At 42.3% G+C, this 20585-nt stretch overlaps 1 protein-coding gene across 1 annotated transcript in view; it reads right to left on the bottom strand.

Moving 5' to 3' along the window:
• GRID2 (glutamate ionotropic receptor delta type subunit 2) overlaps positions 1-20585 on the bottom strand; it is a 1142370-nt gene that overhangs the window by 309557 nt on the left and 812228 nt on the right. Inside the window, exon 11 of the mRNA XM_030190694.1 lies at positions 14421-14616. Within this exon, the coding sequence (XP_030046554.1) occupies positions 14421-14616 (196 nt within the window). The remainder of the gene's footprint in view (positions 1-14420; positions 14617-20585) is intronic.

Raw genomic sequence — 20585 nt, 5'->3', positions numbered from 1 at the left:
AAAGCAAGGAAACCTATGAACTGCTCTATCCATGTTGTCACCCGTTATTGTTGGTAACATTATTATTTGATCTTGCTTACACTTTCTAACGTGCTGGCTTTGCAGTATGCAGATGTATATAGGGGAAGTATTGAGTAATTAGTTTTAAATTGTAAATCATTGTCATTTGGAGGCGCTGGTTACAGGGACCGCTTGTATATGTGCAGACTTCTATTTATAAGTACACTTTTAAAAAAGAAAACATTAATTAGGTTGAGACCTGGGCCTACATCAAGATAAAAATATGGCATGTGCGAACGTGCTTCTTTTGTTTTGTGGATTGCAGTGGTATATTATAAAAATGCACTTGCCTTTTTATTACTACTGTTTCACAGAGATGTATTAATTATTAAGGGAAGGGCTTTTTTCATGCAGAAGTTCTGTCCAGATTCAGTCTGAATGTGGCAACATTGTCCAGTTCAGCACACTGCTAGCCACCAAGTTCATACAAAGTTAATTATGTTCAGTGGAAAATAAATCTGTTGGCTCAGGCTGCTTGCTATGTGAATATTTCATCACTGTTTCATTATTGCTACCAAGTATTACATATTAAGGGTGTTTGCTTTAAACTTTGTTTTAATTTGTTTATCCAGTCCTTATATGCATATGGTTTTGCTTTTTTAAACCCAAAGGTGTATCCTAAGGGTGGTTGAACAATTAGGTATAAACTATATTGTTTCTGACTACTTGTTTTGGATTGCTTTGGGTCCTGCTGATCTGTACATCTGCTGTCTAGAATTTTGGAAGACAGAAATGAGAAAATACAAATTAAGCTTTGGGTGTACTCTATAGAAGTTGTTGTTTACTTTTGCAATGTGTGTATAGATGCCTGTTTTGGTGTGTGCATGTTTATACATATGGCTATGATTCCTTAACATGTGGCATCATTAAAGGACAGACTTTTAAATGCCCACTTGGGTATATATGCTACTCTCAACTTTGTTAAATGTTTCAGATATATCCATCTATTTGCTCTCATGATATAACTGAATTCTATTTTTCTGTCTCACTATATTTTCAAATGTAAGCCACATTGAACCTGAGTTTGTTTGGGATAATGTGGGATATAAATGTAAAAAAAAAATCCTTTATCCTCTACCTTTTAAGACACTGCCTATCCAGCTGGATGGTGATGGTACAAGGAAAGAAATTTAGGTCCAGTGAAGACTAAATAACCTGTTCCGTAGCTTGGCTCTAGCATTACCATATTGAAAATGCGACCATAAAAGTCGCGTAGCTACGGGGGGCCACAGGGGTCTGGGCCCCCCAAATTGGCTCTGGAGCCCCTGGTTTGTCTGGCAGGGGTTGGGAACCCCATGCAAGGTACCTTTGCAGTAGCAGTGGGGCAGAAGTGGCAGCAGGAGGGCGGCAGCAGGGAGGTGGTAGTAGCCGTGGGGGCGGGGGGAAGTGGCAGCAGGAGGGCAATGGCGGGAAGGAGGTCAAAATGTCTCCCTCCCCCCACCTTGGGCTTTGGCCTCCCCTCCCATCAAGGTATGGCTATGCCCCTGGACCATAAAATACCTTTTTGGTTATGTTCCACTAATAAGTTAGTTGGAGTCACTGGGGCTCATTTTCAAAGCACTTACAGCACTTAAAGTTCCATAGGTTACTATCCAGCTTATTTTCAAAATAGAAAGACACCCATATTTTGACCCAAATCGAGAGATGGGCGCCTTTCTCTTGTTCTGTCCTCCGGCAGCCTTGCACTAGTTTATAACGTGATCCTAAAATGTGTGTAATGCCTTTACTGTTATTCTCAGTTCCAAGGGCTATCATTGCTGCAGTTTCTCACTGGAAAAATACATGAGCAATGCACTGTGGGTAATGTAGTTCACAGGCAGTGCAACCACACTTGTTTGGCTGTGTAAGAACTGTTACCACTGGTTGTGAGGCTGGTCACACCTTCCCTCTCTCTCCCTCTCTCTCCCTCTCTCTCTGCCAAGCTTGGCTCTTTTGTCTTCCTGTTCAGTCTTACTATCTGTCCTCAGAGGTCAGCCAGGTATGACCTTTCCCTCCTATCTCTAGGACTACCCCTTGCTATCCGATGGCAGGCTCTGTCCCCATTGGTCTCTATCTGCTCCTCCCTGTGTGAAGCCCCACCACTTCTTTGTCCTTTCAGCCACACGGGGCTTCTTTCACCATTATAGCCAGGGACATGGAGCTAACACCATCTGGCTCCACACAGCTCTGTCCTGCTGAGAACGCCCTGTAAAGAACCTGGTTTTTTACCCTGCGAATATCTTCTTCCAAATGAGATATCGCACATTCCAGTCACCCAGCTTTGGACTATTTCTATCTGTTCAACTACCTTCTCCTCCCCCTGCAATACAACTACCTCCCACAACCTCCAGATTAAGAAGTCTCTGTATCCTGAACATCTATCTGTGAGTAAATTATCTGTGATTTATTCAATAAAAGAGACTTCATAAAATAATAGAGACTTCAGGTGATTGCTGTGCCAGGGTTATACTCCATGATATTGGGGCTTCTAATTACCAATCTCCAAGAGTCATGACATCTCTCATGGGCGCCCAAATCGGTATAATCGAAAACTGATTTTGGGCGCCTCCAACTGCAATCTGTCGCGGGAACGGCCAAAGTTGACGGGGGCGTGTCGGAGGTGTGGTGAAGGTGGGACTGGGACGTGTTTATCGGCCGAGGAGAGATGGGCACGCTCGGCCGATAATTGAAAAAAGAAGGGTGCCAGAAGCGAGAATTTGGGTCACTTTTTTGGACCCTTTTTTTCATGAACAAGTCCCCTAAAACTGCCCAGATGACCACCGGAGGGAATCGGAGATGACCTCCTCTGACTCCCCCAGTGGTCACTAACCCCCTCCACAAAAAAAAAGAACTTTAAAAACTTTTTTTTCCAGCCTCTATGACAGCCTCAAATGTCATACCCAGCTCCATCACAGCAGTATGCAGGTACCTGGAGCAGTTGTTAGTGGGTGCAGTGGACTTCAGGCAGGTGGACCCAGGCCCACCCCCCTACCTGTTACACTTGTGCTGCTAAATGGGAGCCCTCCAAACCACCCCAAAACCCACTCTACCCACATCTAGGTGCCCCCCTTCAGCCATAAGTGCTATGGTAATGGTGTAGAGTTGTGGGCTGTGGGTTTTGGGGGGATTTGGGGGGGCTCAGCACCCAAGGTAAGGGAGCTATGGACTTGGGAGGTATTTTAATTTTTTTAAAATTGTTACAAGTGCCCCCTAGGGTGCCCGGTTGGTGTACTGGCATGTGAGGAGGACCAGTGCACTACGAATCTTGGCCCCTCCCATGACCAAATGCCTTGGATTTGTTCATTTTTGAGCTGGGCGCCTTCGGTTTCCATTATCGCTGAAAATTGATACCGCCCAGCTCAAATCTGCCTAAATGCGATGCATTTGCCCGGCACAAACCGTATTATCGAAACAAAAGATGTACGCCCATATTTTTCAAAAACACGGTCTGGCCCGCCCCTTCGTGGACCCATCCTCAGAGATAAACGCCCATGGAGATGGGCATTCACGTTCGATTATGCCCTTCCACAGGGATCATTTTCAAAGCACTTAGACTTACAATCCATAGGTTGCTATCAGGCTTATTTTCGAAAGTATGCAAGTCCCTGGAGCGGTTTTTAATGAGTGCAGTGCACTTCAGGCAGGCAGACCCACGTCCATCCCCCCTACCTGTTACACTTGTGGTGGTAAATGTTAAGCCCTCCAACCACCCCCCCCCCCCCAAAGCATTGTATTAATATTAGTATTATTATCTATGGAAGACATTTGGATGGACTGTTTCAGGTTTAAAGCTGTTTGCTTCTTGATGTTAGTGCTGCAGATTGCAAATGCATCTCTGATATCCCTTTCATACCTATCACACAGCTGATTTGCTTTGTTTTTATTATTTACTGCTATTTTTATATTATTTTTCAACAAAAATGTTTTGAGAAATAGCCTCAGATGAGTCAGCAACAGGTTACACAAAAAAGTGGAAACCAGAATGTTCAGAAGAAAATCAAGGGAGTGGGAAAACAGCAGAGAAGAGAGGCCAATGCAGCAAGCTACCATGAGCCTAACCGCAGGGTAACCGCGGTTTGCATGTGCACATTACTGACCAAGCATTGCAGAGAACAGTTTAGCATAGGTGCTAACTTGGGTGGAAGATATGGATGCACATTGCTTTAAAATGTATGATAATGAGGTCATTAATTATTTTGAGGCAATGCACTGAAGGAAACTGTGATTTTTGACATGTGCATAATGTTAGAAATTTTTCACCGGGTCTGGAGCAGTGTAGAAGCATTAGTAGAGAGGATTTCATGCTAGTTTTTGAGATTTAACTGCCATATGTCTTCTTTTGGATCCAAAAAGTAATGCCTGCTACTGTAAATGACTGATGAGAGGTACAGATCATGTGTGCATATCCAAAAAGAACCTAAAAATGCCAGCACACAATGGTGTCTGTTCTTTTGTGCATAAATACCAACCTGCAAAATTATATGTGATATAATTATTATTATTTATGATGATATTTATGCCCAGATGAACAGATGGCAATGTAAGCTGGCACTTTCATTTTTGTTTGGACATGCAGAAAGAAACCGCACTTACTGTGAAACTTTTGTGTGCATGCATCTAGCAGGCTTCCCCTGTTTAGCACACGAGTTCTATGCGCATAACATTTACATGTCATTTGCTTTCTTCATGGTGCAGAATTAAGTTTGTGGTAGAAGATGCGTGCTCAGCTGTCTGCAGGCAGCTTTATCATGTGGGTTTTTGCATTGGCCCCAGAATGAGCAAATGTTTAGAAATGGAAGGACCAGCACATATGAAAAAGTAGGAAAAATATGGCAGTACTAATCTTAATCATCCTGCATATGTCTACTTATCATGGGCTTACCATCATATAACTTTTTTTCAGAATTTCCTGTATGTGAATGTCTCAATATGAAGTTCACTGTGCTTTTATATCATCTGTCTCTGTTTATCATAGTATCTATCTTTGATCTCATACCTACTTCCAATGTCTGTAATCATGTTGTCTCCTTTCATCCAGAATTCTCTCTTTTTTTCTCAGTACTTTAATATCTGTAAATCCATTTCTAGTGTTTAAAAAAAATTCCTTTTGCCAGTTCTTGATTCCACCTCTGTAGAAATCTGTTTGCCTTTTTCTTCATAACTTGATTACAGTAATATTATACTCATTTTAAGCATGTCTATTTCCTCTCATCTTTATATCTTCAGTTTGCACTTAGGTTTTACCTTTCTCTAACCAAGTCAGAGCTTCTTTGGTATCGATGGTCCAGTTCCCCCTGAAAACAGACTTCTTCAAGGAGAGACTTCTCCATTAAAAAAGCCTGCAATCACTCCTGCTTGCATCTCGTCTATATAAAATTAATTTCTATTTACTTTGACTTCCAAGGCAGAGCTAGTAAGGTCTTCATGCCCATTCTCCACTCATGCCTCATCTAGTTCCCGGCCCCTAACACAAAATACAGTTGGGGCTCGATTCAGTAAATGGTGCCCAAAATTAGGAGCCATTATGAACTGCACTAAGATAATATTCTGCAATGGCCACTCTGCGCAGTGCCCTTTACAGAACAGCAGCTTGGCACGCTTCCTGTGCCTAACTTTGGGCGCAAGCAAGTATAGCTGCCAAAAGCTGGTATAAATGTTTGCACCCAACTGGCATCAGTTGGACATGCAAATCCAAGTATTCTATAACATCACGCCTAAATTCTGGGAATGCCCCTGACCCGCCATGCCCCTCCCATAACCATGTTCCCTTTTGAGTTGCATGCTATGAAATTTAGGCAGATGCACGTGTAAAGTGCCAATTAACTCCAACAACAGATTGATAGCACCTAACTAATTAGTTTAACGTGAACATCTGGGGGATAATGAGTGAATTAGTGTGCAAGAACTGCTAAACCACCATGGGAACAGTTAGCACACTTGTGTGATAGCAGCTTACATATGCTAATTTGCGCATTAACCCCTTTATCCTATTAATTATCCAGCTACCAATCAGAATATTTCCAGAACCCAGATAAGTGCCAGCAGCCAAGTTATACCAAGATATTCGGTGCCAGCCAGTATGCAGATACTAGAATTGAATATCTATATCTGGATATAAAATAACTGTGACATATAGAGTTTAAATCAAACACTAAGTACTGCAGTTGAACATTGGGGGTTATATTCTAGTACTTGGAAATATATCTAATTGTTACATTTTAGCAAAGCATCATATGCTGAAATTCAGGTGATGGTTAAGCGCAGACACACTACTGGCAGTCTGGTAGTGCAGCCGTATCACTGGAGGCTAATTCCTGACAGCCCCCTGATCCCTTCAACATGGATAAAACCTCTTCTGATTAAATTCCCCTCATAACATCCCTGCTAAGCCTCCCCCCTCTATTTTCAAGCCTTGCCTCTCTGGTGTCCCCACCACTGTAGCCAATGACATTGGTTCCCCCATGTATAACCCAGCCCCCGGTCACAGGGGCGCTTTGGGGTCCGGCCCGCCATTCTTGCCTCTTGCCCCCTCAATGTCAGTGTGTATGCTTGTTCAGCATCCCCTCATCCATGATCTGCATGGCCCGGTATCTCTCTCCCTTCCCACCTCCCTGTGGTCTAGTATCTCTTTCACCCCCACCCCCTGTTGCTGCCACCGCAGTTTTCCAAACTTCCAACAGCGTCAGCTCTCAAGGCAACCTCTCCTCTTGTTGACCCTGGAAGTTTTCTCTTCTTCAGCATGCCACCTATCTAAGAACAGGATGTTGTGCAGAAAGAAAGCTTCTGGGGCTGGCAAGGGGCAAGGAGCAAGGCTGCCTTGAGAGCTGATGCTGCTAGAAGGTTGGAGAACTGCAGCAGAAGGAGGGGACAGGGAGGGAAGTGAAAGATATGCCTAACCACACGTCGGATGGAGGGAGAGAGATACTGGACCATGGGAGGTGGGGGCAGAGGGAGAGAGAAATGCCAGTGGGAGGAGGAACTGTAGGGAAAAAGAAATGTTAGATTGTTAGATTATACAGGAGGGGGGGTCGGGACAAAGATAACAGATTCTAGTGGGTGGATGGAGAGTTCAAATGAAGGGGTGGGGAAGAGATGGGGAAAGACACTGGACCCAAGGGTGGGGGGGGGGGGGGAAAGAGAAAGATGCTGGGGTGGGGGAAGCAATAAAATATCAAGTGGCATGTAGGAAAGACAAAAAATCATGATAGAATGCTGGTTGGATAAAGATTAAGAAGAAACAGAATTGAGTACATCTTTAGCAGGGCTTGAAGTCATCCCATATCAAGTTCTATAAAACTCAGCATTTATATGTAAATGGTAGTTTTGGTGAAGTAATGTTATGGATTGGGGAGATTGTGGAGGAAATGTTGTGGAATAATAGATTTGGGTGATAGAGTTATTGGGACATAAGGGGTAGTTGAGGGTAATAATTTTGGGGATCTTGGTAGTTGAGGGGTTGGAGTATAGTTGTAAGGGATAGCTTTAGGGGTGGGGATAGTCATAGGGTCTAAATTTGGAGAGTGGGGGTAGTTGGGATGCTGAGGCAGTTTAGGAGGGAATAGTTTTGGGGGTTAGGCAAATGGGACAACAACAAGGGGGTAGTCATGAGGGGCATATTTGGGTGACCAGTGTAGATGGAGATTGGAGCAGTTTTGGGTGACAGTGTTCTAGGGAGAGAAGGGGTAGTTGTGAGAAGGGCTGGGGTAGAAAATATGGGGAAGAGATGCTGGACCTACCAAGGGAGAGAGAGAGAGAGAGAGAGAGAGAGAGAGAGAGAGAGAGAGAGAGAGAGAGAGAGAGAGAGAGAGATGCTGTACCATTGGGAGGGGGCAGGGGAGATATATTGGCACTGGGTGCAGGAGGGAGGAGAAAAGGAAGAAGCTGGACACAAGGAGGCTCAGTAAAACAGGAGGAGGAGGACAGGTACAAGAACATAGAAGGAATGACAGTAGACACAGATAGAGAAGAACTATCAAATAGACAGGAGACTCTGGAAAGATCAGAAAATGAATGGGACTGGGGGGAGGGGAACAGAATAGAAGATGGATGGTGCTAAGGAGTGGTGGAGAAGGGGACAGAAGAGAAGATAGAGAATACTAGAGTGTGTTTGAGAAGGGGGACAGAGTAGAAGATGGACTAGGGGGAGAGGGAGAATAGAACATATGACTAGGACTCAGGGGAGGGGGGAAATAGAGCAGAAGATAACTGGGACATGGTGATTGAATGAGATTGTTAGGGAGCACAGCAAAGAGAGAGAGATTAAGTAGGAATTTTTAGGGGATAGTGAGTACTTGACAATTTGTAGGTATGAGTGGGGGTATGTTGATGGATTGGGAGAAAGAATGAGAGTGTGAAATGAGGGTAAGAGAAAAGGGATAAAGTGTGTGGAAAGGCTGAGATATAGTGTGAATGACCTGAATGAACAGAGAGAGGAAGAGAGGCATTGAAAAGGAATGGGGGTGAAGAGATATGAGAGGAAGGTGATAGGTTTCTGAAGGGGTTAAGTGAAGGAAGAAATGGGTTAAAATGATGATAAAAGAAAGGCAATAGGAGATTGGGTAAAAGGTATAAGAAGAATGGCCTGGAGGCAAGGGAAGGAAGGAGAGACAAGGGTGAAGTTAGGGCTGGTGAGGAGATGAGAGGCAGTGGAAGGTAGGTTAGGGTTGAGAGAGAGAATGCAGAATATAGAAATTGGGGACTAGTGGGTGGGTAAAAGATGGAGGAAGACAGATGGGGAAAGTGGAGTGTTAGAGAGGATGAGGAGGAAATAGGAAAAACCAGTAGGTAGATGAGATGTGAAAAGGAAGAGACTAAGGATTAGAGGATGAGAGAAAGAGAGAATGAGGGTAAAATCTAATTGACAGATATAAATACAGAGAAGATAAAAGTGAAAAAAAAACCATTAAAAAGAAAAATTAGTGCCAGACAGATGTAAAGAAGAAAAAGAAGAAGACAAGAGGCGAGAGAAGAAATGGAAAGGCCAACCTGGTAAAGAATTTAGGAGAAGACTAACAGAAGGAAAGTGGACCAGCCTAATTATAAAAATAAAATGCCCAGACAAAAAAGGGGGAGAGAAGTGGACTTAGGGGAGTGTAGGGTGGAGATGCTTGGTCAGGATGGGGAGGGTAGAAGAGAGGTAAATTGAATGTGGGAAATGCTGGCTTAGAGGAGGAGGAAAGAAAGAGGTAAGGAGGAAAAATGGACATGGGAGGGACATGAGAGGATGCTGGACACGTGGGGGAGTAAGAAGACAAAAGATGGTGCTAGACATTGAACAAGATGGTGAAAAGGACAGAGAAGGGGGTATGTTGGACCTGGGAGGAATAGGGAGATGCTGACACAGAATGGGGATGTTTGATATGTGGGGGGAGTAAGGTGACAGAGATGTTGGATGGAGGGGGTGAGAGAAATGGAGAGAAGATACTGGTCAGAGGAGTGAAAATATAGCGCAAGAAAGAAAGAGAGAGAGAGGAAAAGGTGCTGTAAGAGAGGGGGAAAAGAAAAAAATTGGGGAAGAATAGGATGAAGAATGAGAGGGCTGGGATGAGGGAGATAGAAATCTGTAGGTAGATGCAGTTAAAAAATGGAGGAAAGCTGAAAGGAAAAGATCAGTCAGAGATGGATGTAGGAGAGAAAGCGAAGAAAACAGGAAAAGAGAGAGAGAAAGAGAGAAAGAGAGAGAGAGAGAGAGAGAGAGAGAGAGAGAGAGAGAGAGAGAGAGAGAGAGATTGAAGTGGCAGATGGATTGGAGACCTTGGGGAAAAAGTTACAAAAATGCAGAGGTACTTCACAATAAGCACGGAATTGGAAAGGATTTATGTTTTTACTGAGATGACACTAAAATCAGAATTTTTTTTTGCATGGTGAGTTCCATGGGAAATGCCTTTTTTCTGCTTTACATAAGTATGTAAGAATAGCCATACCGGGGAAGACCAGTGGTCCATCTTGCCAGTATTCTGCTTTCAGCTGTGGCCAATCCAGATCCCAAGCACATGGCACAATCCCAAATAGTAGCAAGATTCCATTCTACCAATCCCAGGGACAGCAGTGACTTTTCCCATTTCTATCTCAATAACAAACTATGGACTTTTCCTCAAGGAACTTGTCCAAACGTATTTTATACCTGGATATACTAACCACTGTTACCACATTCTCTGGTAATAAGTTCCAAAACTTAACTATTTGTTGAGTGTCCCCTAGTCTTAGTACTTTCCACTCAGGATTTTGTAGACCTCTATCATTGACTTAGCAGTAAGGTCTCATGCGTTAACTGGGCGGTAAAAGTCTATGCACGTAAAATGCCTTTTACCGCCCGGTAGCGCCATGCGCCAGAAAATAAAAAGTATTTTCTGGCGTACTTAGGGGACGCGTATCAAAAATTAAATTACCACCCGGGCCACACGGTAGCCAGGTGGTAATCCCAAATTAGTGCTTTCTGGGTGCACATAGTCACCTATGCAGCTTAGGAAAAGGGCCCCTCAAGGTTTCCAAAATTTCCATAAGTGTATATGTGGTTTATGCTAATGCAAGAGAAAATATTTACATAGAAATCCATCATAAAGTGTACTCTAAGGCATTATTTAGGAGTATATCAAGAACTACTCGCAGCCATATGCCTAGTGCTCCCCAAGTTACCTCTGAGTAACCCCCCCTCCCAAATATCAGGTCTGGCTATATCACTATTCTGCTATATAAGGGTAAGTGGTTGGGGTTGGTAGAGGAGGCCAGGGTGGATGGCAATAGAGGGGGACTAGTATTGGAAGTGAGGGGGTCTAGTGATGTTGGCACCCTCTGCACAGAGTTACCCCCTATCCATGTAATGCAATGGTAGTAAGATACATTTTCAACTTTGCTACATATCTCAGTAGTGCCCCTGATCATTTATCCCACCATCATTTGTAGATGTGTTTTCATATTGTGTATCATCTTTCACTGAAACTACTGGAGGAGTGATCTAGTGGTTAGAGCACCAGTCTTGCAATCCAGAGGTGGCCAGTTCAAATCCCACTGCTGCGCCTTGTGATCTTGGGCAAGTTACTTAATCCTCCATTGCCTCAGGTACAAACTTAGATTGTGAGCCCTCCTGCAACAGAGAAATATCCAATGTACCTGAACGCAACTCACCTTGAGCTACTACTGAAAAAGGTATGAGCAAAATAAACAATATTTTAAATATAAGGTTCTTTATTGATCTATTTTATGTTTTTCCCTCACTACTTTGTTTCCCTTGGAGATTCTGTGAGGGTTTTCTTTCTCCTTTTTTGTTCATTAAACATATAAATCATTTTGAATATTGATCCAACAGTAGAAAGCTTAATTGAACAGAGAGTGGAGTAGCCTAATAGTTAGTTCAGAGGCCTGAGAACCAGGGGAACTGGATTTGATTCTCACTGGAGTTTCTTGCGAATCCAAGCATGTCACTTAACCTTCCATAGCCCCAGGTACAAAATAAGTACCTGTATATAATATATAAACCGCTTTTATTTTAAACACACAAAGACAGTATATCAAATCCCATCCCTTTTCCCTCTCCCTTTTCTAAAATGTATTCAAAGTGTGTATATTTGGTGAAATGCACAACAGGGACAGCCATTATATAATATATATAAACAAGCAAGCAAGCAAAAAGACTAGGTTCCACTATTGGGTACCTAATGAGGTCTCACTCCTTCCCCAGAGGGCTGTGAAAAGGGCCTCCATTATACTCCCAGCTCAGGCTGGTCCAGATAGTAGAGTCCTGGTGTTGAACTGGTCCTTCAACAAAGTCCTCAAAAAGTCCTCAAAAAATGATATTCCATACCCAACTTCTTAAATAAATCCCAAATATTTTTAAAAAGAAGAACTCCAAGTGCAATGATGTCACTCTCTTGCACACCATGCTGTGTTGTCAAAATGTCATGGAAATACGATATCCTTTGCTCAATAATGAGAAATAACTTCTCAATGGTGATTAGAACTCCACCAACTGTTGGTCCACATATATCTGGTCCCAGGTGGGTCAACAAGGGAAACCTATCCCAAGAAGGCTAGGTTTCCCTTGTTGACCTCAAGACATTGTGCCTTCTTGGGATGTTTCCTTTGTTGAAGTACTCTTCTACAGCACCCACTGGTCGGCCTTTGAAGGAACTAAACATTTTCACTTTGGGGGTCTTTTTTTCTGAAGCTTAGCTCGAGTTATCTGCAGCAGGGTCCATAGGAATAAAATGGGTCCCACTGCGATAACTCGAGCTAAGCTTTAATAAAAGACCTCCTTTATTTGGAGAAAACTAGAAAAGATAAGTGTTGCCACATTGTAGAAGAGATAGCATCTATACTGGTTTCTGTGGATTAGATATGGGTAAACTTGTCATCTGTATTGATAGAATTGTTTTTTTTTTATTTTGTGATTATGATTAATAAACAAGGTTATGATATAGGACAAACAGTGGTCTTCGTATGGATAATATATAAGAAACAATTATTGCATAGTTATTAGTGAGGCAATAAAAACAAAATGGAAACCACGCAAGACTATTTAAGGTCAGTATCAGAATATTTCACCAAAATGGTTTAAAGATATTGGGCCCGATATTCAGCTGGTGGCAATCAGCGTTTTGCTGACCACTACTGGTGTTAAACCTGGAAATTCAATGCCGGGGCATGTCCGGGATCTGGCATTGATTATTCAGGTATAGGGAGCTGACTACAACATAGCCGGTTAAGTGTGATACTTGACTCTTAACTGGCTATGAAGAACAGCATTAAAATAGGACTGTGTTTTGCCTGTAAAATTGGCACCAAAACAATTTCCACCTAGAAGCATTCTATAAACTGTGCCTAGATTAGGCACGATTTATAAAATATGCCTAGTGACCGTGCCTGTGCCTAACTTTAGATACGTCCATTTACACCAAGTAAAACTTGGTGTAAATACTGGCGCCTAAGTTAGGCGCGGAGCAGATGTATTCTATAACCCTGTGCATAAATCCTCAGAACAAACATGATCCGCCCATTCCATGCCCATGGCCATGCCCCCTTTTAGCAGCGCACATTACAATTTACGTGCACCACTTTACAGAATATGCTTAGCAAGTTGTGTGCATAAATTCTAATTAATGCCATTTAGTGTCAAGAATTGCTCGTTAAGTGGCAATGATCGGCACTGGTTGGCTTGTTAAGTAATTAAATTGCATGTGCAAATCCAGAATATGACCAAATTTGTACACACAATTTCGATTACGCTATATAGAATCCAGGTGTTTATGTGGTCCTATTTATGTAGTTAACATAACTGGCTAAGTGCTGACTCTGTCCCCAAAATGCCCCCAAAATAGCCGGTTTTCACTTAGGTGATAACCAGTTAAGTGTCGCTGAAAATTAGCATATAGCTCCGAACAAGCGATTTAAGTAGCTAGGAGCCTTTCCTGGTCGTTTAAGTCGTTTCGAATAGCAAAAGGAAGAAGAGGAACAGTTATCAGGGAAACCTCCTGGCAATCATAAATGCAGATCCATAGTGTTTCAATTTCAAATACCCTGTCATAAATATCCAGAAATGCCAAGCTACCCTAATACTAGGAAGGAGATTTTAGGTTGGATTTCTAATAACCCTATCCTGATGCATTGTGAGACTTGCAGCAATGATTTCAAATGGATGGAATCAGAAGCTCCAGTAGATATTTCTACACTACTTTGGGATGTTCAAAGTTCTTCTTCCTGGACCTGGAAAACTTGGTAGCTGTAAATATTAGTGAACAAGATTGGGGCAGGTTCTGACTGGAAGATAAGCTCAAATATAGAGGAAGGTGAGCTAGGCCAAAAATAATATATTATAACAAAATCTACTAACATTGTTCCCAGGGTGGGCATCTGAAAGACATCATTGGTCCATGCAGCCCTAATTGCTTTCCACTTCATGTTTATTCAAACTAAAATAACTACAGCTATAAAACCCAGGCAAATAAAAAAACTAAAAAGTAAAATAAAATCTTATTGATATTGCATGTAGATTATGAGTGAGTTAGTACATATTAAATGATGGTCTGTTTAAGGAACTTGCTCCCTGATACAGTGTGGTGAAACATGACGACATGTTGAGAAACTGCCTGATTTGTTTTTACTGACAAGGTAAGTGATCTGCATTATAATTTAAGCAAAAAAATCGCCTTTAATAATAGATTATATTAAAAGTTTGGAACTTTGAACATTTGAAATTGTTAAAGAGAAGAACGGACCTTTGAGGAGTCTGGTTATGGGCTTGTATTGAAAAAACACTGCTGAACTTACCATCTGATGATTTGACCTAATTTAAGTAATTTAGTAGTAAAGTTGGGTTTTATTCATATAAAGGTATGCATCCTTCACCTTGTCATTTCAAAAATATGTGATAACAGCATGTCCTCTACCTTTCGAATGCCTTCGGGAGATTCTTGAACATTGTTCTCTGATCCATTGCTTCGGTTAATCATCCGCCACATTTGGGAGTACATGCTGTCTCTCTCAAAAGGATTCATCCCCTTCACACGAACATGGTCATAAACTGCTGAGTCGAAGACAGTACCGTAAGGAATATCTGTCTGCTTTGAAAGATCCTGGAGAGACCTTAATCATTGGAGAAGAACAGAGACATGAGAAAAAATAATTCCACATGCTCACGCTGAATTTAAGCTATGGGCAAGTAAAAAGCAGCAAATAAGAAAACAGCTGTCATGAGAAAGAGAAAAAAAAAACAAGGGTGAAATAATCAGATTGTGGGAAATGAAAAGGAAGTGAAGCAAAACAAAAAGTGTGTGAAAACTAGATACCAACTGTACAGTGGTAAGTGATTTATAAGAGTTAACTAAGTGTAGTAGCATGACAGTACTCAGTTTAAAATAGGCCAGTTACAAAATATTCTACTAACTTCCTAGACAGTAGAACATCAAAACAAAAACAAACAAACAAAGTAGATACCTCATTCAGGGGTCCTTTAACGAAGCTGCAGCAAAAGGGTGCCTGTCTTGGCGTTGGCACGTGTTTTTGAAGAGTGCTGAGGCCCCCTTTTACTGCAGCGGGTAAAAGGCAGTTGTTTTTTTAAATGGATGTGCGGCAAGTGAAGTACTTGCCACGCACCCATTTCGGGTGGGAGCACTTACCGCCACTCATTGAGGTGGCAGTAAGGGCTCCCACGTCACCCCAGTGGTAACCAGGTAGCATGTGATACTGCCTGATTGCCACTAGTGCTGGAAATGGCGCATGCTGGGGGTGGGAACTACCGCCGGGCTGCTGCCGTAGCCCGACAGTACTTCCCTTTTAGTCAGTGGTAAGCCCACATTGGGCTTTGTAAAAGGGACCCTCAGTTTAGCTTCAAGCCCCTTAGTGTTGAATTAAAGCATCATTGAGCAACTGGAAGTTACTCTAAAGTATTTAATTTACATACAAATGTACAGAACAGCTGGTAGCAATATCAGATGAGGCTCATTTTCAAAACCAAGTGTAAAAAAAAGTCATACAGTGACAGAAAGACGTTTTTCACTCAAATACATCCAAGTTGCGATTTTCAGTACCCTAATTTTAGATGTTTTGCTCCACAGTTCATCCAAATTTCAAGGGGATGTGTTGGGGGCATGTTTTGAGTGGGACCCAGAGATAGATGTTTTTCTGCAATAATGGAACAAAATGAAAATGTCTAGAACCAAAATTAAGACTTTTTGGCTTGAGCTGCTTCAATCATGACTAAGTGACTAAAAGGTGTTCTAAAAGACCATTGGAGGGATTAAGGCATAACACCTTACTCCCCCAGTGGTTACTGATGCCCTCCCAGCCCCCTATGATGTACCAGTATATACCAGGCTCTGTGACAGCTTCAGATATGATGGCCATGTCTACTAGAGCAGCAAGTAGGTCCCAGGAGTAGCCAGTGGTGAAGTGCAGTTGACTGTAGAGAAGGGGACCCAGGTTTATACCCACTCTAACTGGTACACTTGTGGTGGAATATGTGAGCCCTCCAAATACACTAAACCTACTCTGCCTACATATAGGTTACTGTCTAAAGAGAATCCACGAGCATGGAGAACTCAATAGATCCCACGAAGCGTCAAATGTAAACAAAAAGGTGGGAATATGAGCCAGGCAATCCAATAACTGGACCGAAAATGAAGTTTAAAATAAACAATATTTATTAATTTTCAAGCAAATGATAATGAAACAATTTCTACATTAAAAATGACTCGACACAACGTTGTGTTTCGGCCAGATGGCCTACATCAGGAGTCTAAAAACCAAAAAACAATAAGAACATAAATAAGATATACAGTGATGTAACGTCCAGTAAAGAGGAACATATAAATTATAGAATATCAAAACATGTTTAGACTCCTGATGTAGGCCATCTGGCTGAAACACAACGTTGTGTCGAGTCATTTTTATTGTGGAAATTGTTTCATTATCATTTGCTTGAAAATTAATAAATATTGTTTATTTTAAACTTCATTTTCGGTCCAGTTATTGGATTGCCTGGCTCATATTCCCACCTTTTTGTTTACATATAGGTTACACCTGCAAGCTTGAGAGCTATTGTAGTTGTGTACAGTGAGGTACTGTAGGTATTTTCTTTGCTCCTGGAGGGCTCAACATATAATATAAGGGAGTTATGGTTAGATATGTACCTGGAACTTTCTATGTAAAGTTCACTGCAGTGTTCCCCTAGGCTGCCCCAGTGCTCTGCTGGGATGTCTGTGTGGCCAGTCTACTAAAATTGATGGCTCCCAGATGTCCAAATGGCTGGTTTTTAGGCACTTTTCTCTATGATGTTTTATTTTCCAAAGGAAATGCATTGAGCACAAAAGTCTAGGAAAAAGACAATTTTCGAACCAAACAGATTTAGGGGTGCTTTTACTAAAGTGCGGTGAAAAATGGCCTGCAGCAGTGTAGATGCGTGTTTTAGGTGTGCGCAAAATCATTTTTCAATGTACGTGCAAAAAAATGCCTTTTTAAATTTTTGTTGAAAATGGACGTGTGGCAAAATGAAAATTGCCGCGCGTCCATTTTGGGTCTGAGACCTTACCATCAGCCATTCACCTAGTGGTAAAGTCTCACATGGTAACCAGGCGGTAATGACGTATGTGAACCAAATGCAGGCCAAATGGCTGACGCAGGCCAGAAAATAAAAGATATTTTTCGAGTGTGCGTAGCAGACATGTGCCAAAAATAAAATTACCGCAAGGGCCAAGCAGTAGCCGCACCGTAACTCCATTTTGACACACGTTGGGCACACGTAGACGCTTACACAGCTTAGTAAAAGGGCCCCTTATATTTTTCAGGTTTGAAAATGGGTATGCTCACCACTAGATTTTTAGACATATCAAAAATGCCCCTCTGTAGGTGTTATCAGAAAAGGTTGCAAAGATACTCGACAAACGTCTTGTTTTATTTTGCTTATTTTTTCTTTTGTAAGGCACTGCAAAAGGGAGTTGGAAAACAAGATGAAAGAGATTTCATCCCCATTGAATAACTGAGTTTTAGAAGTCATACTTGTCCTAAAGAAAACTAGATGTTTGGAATTTCATTATACCTTTTATTGGACTAATGTAAGAATAATCCACTGCATTACATTATTCAGCTTTCCTATCACAACATTCTTTTGGCCATCATGCAATAAATACTATTATAGCTAGAGGCAACAGAGCATATTTAAAAGATTCTGAAGCAAAAGGCTCTTAGGAGTTTTATTTATCCCCTAAAATTGTTAGCCACTTTGGTCAAATAAAAAAGATTGTATCCTAATAAATGCTGCTGAGAGAAACATCTCAGAGTAGCCACATAAACCCATATTATTTGGGAGTTTAAGTTGAGCCACTTCCACCTGTGCCTGATACTTTATCAGGAACATTCCAGTATATAGCAGGCTCACAATATCGATTCTGAAATGCAAAGTCACTTGGCTGACATCAGCAACATTTGAGTAACATCAACAACAGGTAAACATATTCCAAATATGATATTAGCATGATCTGTGATTTGTCATTTATATATGCTGTCAAACAAACAAACAAAAAAGCAGCAAGACACACACAAAAATAATTTCTTTCTCATTAAAAATAACATTTTATGAGGATAGAAAACATTAAGAACTGCAGTCATGGAGAGCAAATAGAAACTCCCAACAATCTCTTTGCTTATCCAACCTGTAATGTTCTCCTGTCCTTAAAGGAATAAAAAATGTCAGATGACACATTTCTGTTACTCAGGAGCAATAGCATTGCACACCTCATAACAGACTTAGGATAATTGCTTAGATGTTTCATTAGAACATTAACGAGGTAGTTTTATCCCACCATCTTTCGTGCAATTATGCTACATATGCAAATTTTTCCTATATTGTTATGGCTGGGAATCTTATCAGGCTTATTTTCAAAAGAGAAGGGCGCCCATCTTTCGACACAAATTGGGAGATGGGCGTCCTTCTCCCAGGGTCGCCCAAATCGGCATAATCGAAAGCCGATTTTGGGCGCCCTCAACTGCTTTCCGTCGCGGGGATGACCAAAGTTCCCGGGGGCGTGTCAGAAGCATAGCGAAGGCGGGACTGGGGCGTGCTTAACACATGGATGACCTCGGCCGATAATGGAAAAAAGAAGGGCGTCCCTGACGAGCACTTGGCCGACTTTACTTGGTCCATTTTTTCTTGCAACCAAGCCTTAAAAAGGTACCTGAACTGACCAGATGACCACCGAAGGGAATCGGGGATGACCTCCCCTCACCCCTCCAAGGGCCAAGCAGTAGCCGCACCGTAACTCCATTTTGGCACACGTTGGGCACACGTAGACGCTTACACAGCTTAGTAAAAGGGCCCCTTATATTTTTCAGGTTTGCACCCTAAAAAAAAAACTTTAAAAATATTTTTTGCCAGCCTCAAATATCATACCCAGCTCCCTGACAGCAGAATGGAGGTCCCTGGAGCAGTTTTAGTGGGTGCAGTGCACTTCAGGCAGGTGGACCCAGGCCCATCCCCCCCTACCTGTTACACTTGTGGTGGTAAATGTGAGCCCTTCAAAACCCACCACAAGCCCACTGTACCCACATGTAGTTGCCCCCCTTCACCTTTTAGGGCTATGGTAGTGGTATACAGTGGTGGGTAGTGGGGTTGGGGGGGGGGTTGGGGGGCTCAGCACACAAGGTAAGGGAGCTATGCACCTGGGAGAAATTTCTGAAGTCCACTGCAATGCCTTCTAGGGTGCCCGGTTGGTGTCCTGGCATGTCAGGGGGACCAGTGCACTACGAATGCTGGCTCCTCCCATGACCAATGTCTTGCATTAGGTCGTTTCTGAGATTGGCGTCCTCGGTTTCCATTATTGCCGAAAACCGGGGACGACCATCTCTAAGGTTGACCTAAATGTTGAGATTTGGGCATCCCTGACCGTATTATCAAAACGAAAGATGGACGCCCATCTTGTTTCGATAATACGGGTTTCCCCGCCCCTTCGCGGGGACGTCCTGCGAGCACATCCTCAGGAAAACATGGGCGCCCCATTCGATTATGCCCCTCCATATGTTCTTGACTTTGGCAGTGTGTGTAAAATAGTGCAAACAAGGACTTCTTAAACTGAGATACAATCCTCATCTCCACCACTTCTGCTTTAAAGTTGTTCCAGTCTTTCTGTAAAGAAATATTGCTTTCAATTACACCTGAGTCTATCCTTTTCACTTTCATCTCATGGTCCCTTGTTCCAGAGCTTTCTTTCAATGAAAGAGGCCTCCTTTCTGTGCATTTATGCCATGGGGAATCATGACAACTGGGAGAGCAAGATGGCAGTAGCAACATAGTAGCATAGCAGTTGCTTCTTACCATATTATCTGGAAAATAGTTAAAAAAAAAAAAAAGACAGACAGACAGTGGCAATTCCTTTCTCAATCTAAGCTTCCCTGTCCTGTGGGTTTAATGGACTCTTTTACACCAGCATCCCTTCCTATCAAGCCAAAACCATGCAGACTCTCCAAAATACAGCCATTAGGCTCCTATGCCATGCTTGAAAGTTTGTCTATCTCATCCTCCTTTACCTTTGCGTGCAATGTCTTCCCTTTTGCTACTGAGTTCTGTTTAATATTCTTTGTCTGAGACTCACAAATCCCATCAAGTAGGTGTCTCACTTTAGCTTGCTTCCCTGACTCTCTCTTATACCCCTACAATGTCATTAAGGGGTCCTTTTACTAAGCCATGGTAAAACGTGGCTTGCGATAGTGTAGGCGCATGTTTTGGGCGCATGCTGAAATATTTTTCAGCGCACGTACCAAAAATGCCTTTTCTTAACTTTCCCTGAAAATGGATGTGCGGCAAAATCAAAATTGCCGCATGTCCATTTTGGGTGTCTGACCTTACCGCTAGTCATAGACCTAGTGGCAGAAAATAAAAAATATTTTTCAGACGCACGCCAAAAATGAAATTACTGCAAGAGGCATGCAGTAGTAGGGCAGTAATTTCATTATGGCGTGCGTTGGGTGCTCGTAGAGTTTACGTGGCTTAGTAAAAGGGGTTCTAAGATCCTTAGATTCTCTTTGTCTTGTTCTGCCCAGACCTTGTTTGTTTGTTAGATTTA

Source organism: Microcaecilia unicolor, chromosome 2 (assembly GCF_901765095.1).
Source record: "Microcaecilia unicolor chromosome 2, aMicUni1.1, whole genome shotgun sequence".
NCBI lineage: Eukaryota > Metazoa > Chordata > Amphibia > Gymnophiona > Siphonopidae > Microcaecilia > Microcaecilia unicolor.
This window is presented reverse-complemented; position numbering and strand designations above follow the sequence as displayed.